Source organism: Wasmannia auropunctata, unplaced genomic scaffold (genome assembly GCF_000956235.1).
Source record: "Wasmannia auropunctata unplaced genomic scaffold, wasmannia.A_1.0 LD319776.1, whole genome shotgun sequence".
In the NCBI taxonomy this organism is placed as follows: domain Eukaryota; kingdom Metazoa; phylum Arthropoda; class Insecta; order Hymenoptera; family Formicidae; genus Wasmannia; species Wasmannia auropunctata.
The window spans coordinates 1-1,965 of record NW_012043114.1 but is presented as its reverse complement, the minus strand read 5'-3'; the positions used below and the strand labels follow the sequence as shown (position 1 = coordinate 1,965).

At 30.9% G+C, this 1,965-nt stretch overlaps 1 protein-coding gene across 1 annotated transcript; it reads left to right on the top strand.

The window, feature by feature from the left end:
• Positions 1–670: 670 nt before the first annotated feature.
• Positions 671–1,959, top strand: LOC105460547 (the record flags this gene model as incomplete). Its single annotated transcript, XM_011707000.1, has 2 exons — positions 671–1,810; positions 1,948–1,959. Coding segments are annotated over exons 1-2 (1,029 nt in total), but the record flags the coding sequence as incomplete, so codon positions are not given.
• Positions 1,960–1,965: the final 6 nt, after the last annotated feature.

The window sequence follows — 1,965 nt, the reverse complement described above, 5'->3', positions numbered from 1 at the left end:
ATATATATATATACATTGTTTATGTTTCTTATTTTGTTTTTAGATGTCCGGCAGCATCACAACGTACATGTTGATATTAATACAATTCTTAATTACGTCACATTCTTGCGATAAAAAATCTGTATTCCACAATACATGAATAATTTACCTATACAAAAGTAGATATATTAATAAAAAAATAAGAGATAGCTTTTTCATTTCAACTTATATTAGAAATATAAATCTTTAATTTACACAATATGTTATGTAACATCCTGTAATATAGATATCAATGAAAAAGAAAGAAAAGAAAGAGAATAATAAATTCTGACAATCGTTATATATGTTAATGGATCCGTTATTATTAGACTTATTGATTTATACGGATGCAGTCTATGCTTCCTATAAACACATACAATTTGTTGAGTCATATGTTGCAACAATTATACAGCATTTCTTTATGCAATTCATCTCTTTATGAAAGAATGATAAATGCCGATCGAAAAATGCCATGGTTACTTTATGACTAACAAACGGTTTTTTCAATTTTTCTTTTATGCAGCATTTCTTGCAGTTTTAAACTTAAATTCAACGAGTGTAGATGAAACAAAAAAAGATTCAATATCAGTTTACATATTTGTTACGAAGAAACAAACTTGAAAATTACATTAAAAAAAATGTTTGCAATCATATCTAGATTAATTTTAAAGTGATTAGTAACAATTAGGATATAGATTATGATACAGATTGTTTTTCTCCCATAAATTTCTATTAATCGTGTTCAGTTTGAAAATTCAAGGATTTCAAAGACAAAATGTGGAGAAGAGAGTGGTTCTGTCACGCCACGGACTTTCAATCCTTAATGTATCCCTGTTTTATCATTTGCCGCATTCTCGGAACGTTTCCATACAAGATCAATGGTTCGACTTTTGAGATTTCAAGACCACGCTACATCCTGTCCACCGTGATTGTCTGTGTTAGCTGCATTTACAACCTGACAACCATTTACAATTTGATTTCTACAACCAATTCTTTAAACGTGACCAGGATTCTTGAGATTCTCTGTTACTATATATGCAGCAATTTCATGTTGATCATTACGCATGTCTTGAGTGGTCCACAAATGCATTTGCTGCAGACTATTTTGAATATCTCTTTAAAATTATCCTCAAAGTCATATCAAAACTTATCCAAATTGATCTATATCAAGGATATCTTCAGTACTGTATCCATAATCGTGCAAATAAGCGTATATTTTTCTAAAACATTTGACTATTCGCATATCCTGAACACGGTATTATTAATATATTACACCATGCTGATATTTCAGACAAGTATGCTGTATATAAATTGTGTTTGTGTATTAAAAGCTTGTTTCAAAGACATTAATGATAATCTGGGGCACATGCAAAGGCTCGTGGTAAACGACACAAAATCATGTGTCCCCACATTTATCAGTCACCTACAGAGAAATCAATTTTTGCTAATAACAGAACTCAAAGCTCTAAAAAAACGGCATTTAATGGTTAGCGATGCAGTGCAAATGCTAAATATAATCTTCAGTGGGCAACTCCTTGCTACTATGGTCATAGTCTTTTCTAATACTACTTTTGAATTGTATTTCTTTATAATACGCTGGCAAAATAATGGGATACTTATTAGTTTTGATAAACACCTATTTGATACATTTTTAATGACCTTAGCATATTACATTGGACATTTGGTATTTATTGTGTGGGTCTGCGAGACCGGCAAGAATCAGGCCCAAGAGATTCGTACCACTATTCACGATCTACTTAACAACACTAGCGATGAGCAAATCAAAGATGAGGTAATAAAGGTGCAATTGTATATATTTTTCTAAAGATGTGTCAATACGATTTTTTAACATTATATCTACTGAGTTGTAATCGCTTTTTCAATTTTACGTAATCGTTCTTGCATTGAATTTGCAATCTGATATTGCAGTTGCAGCTGTTTTCTTTA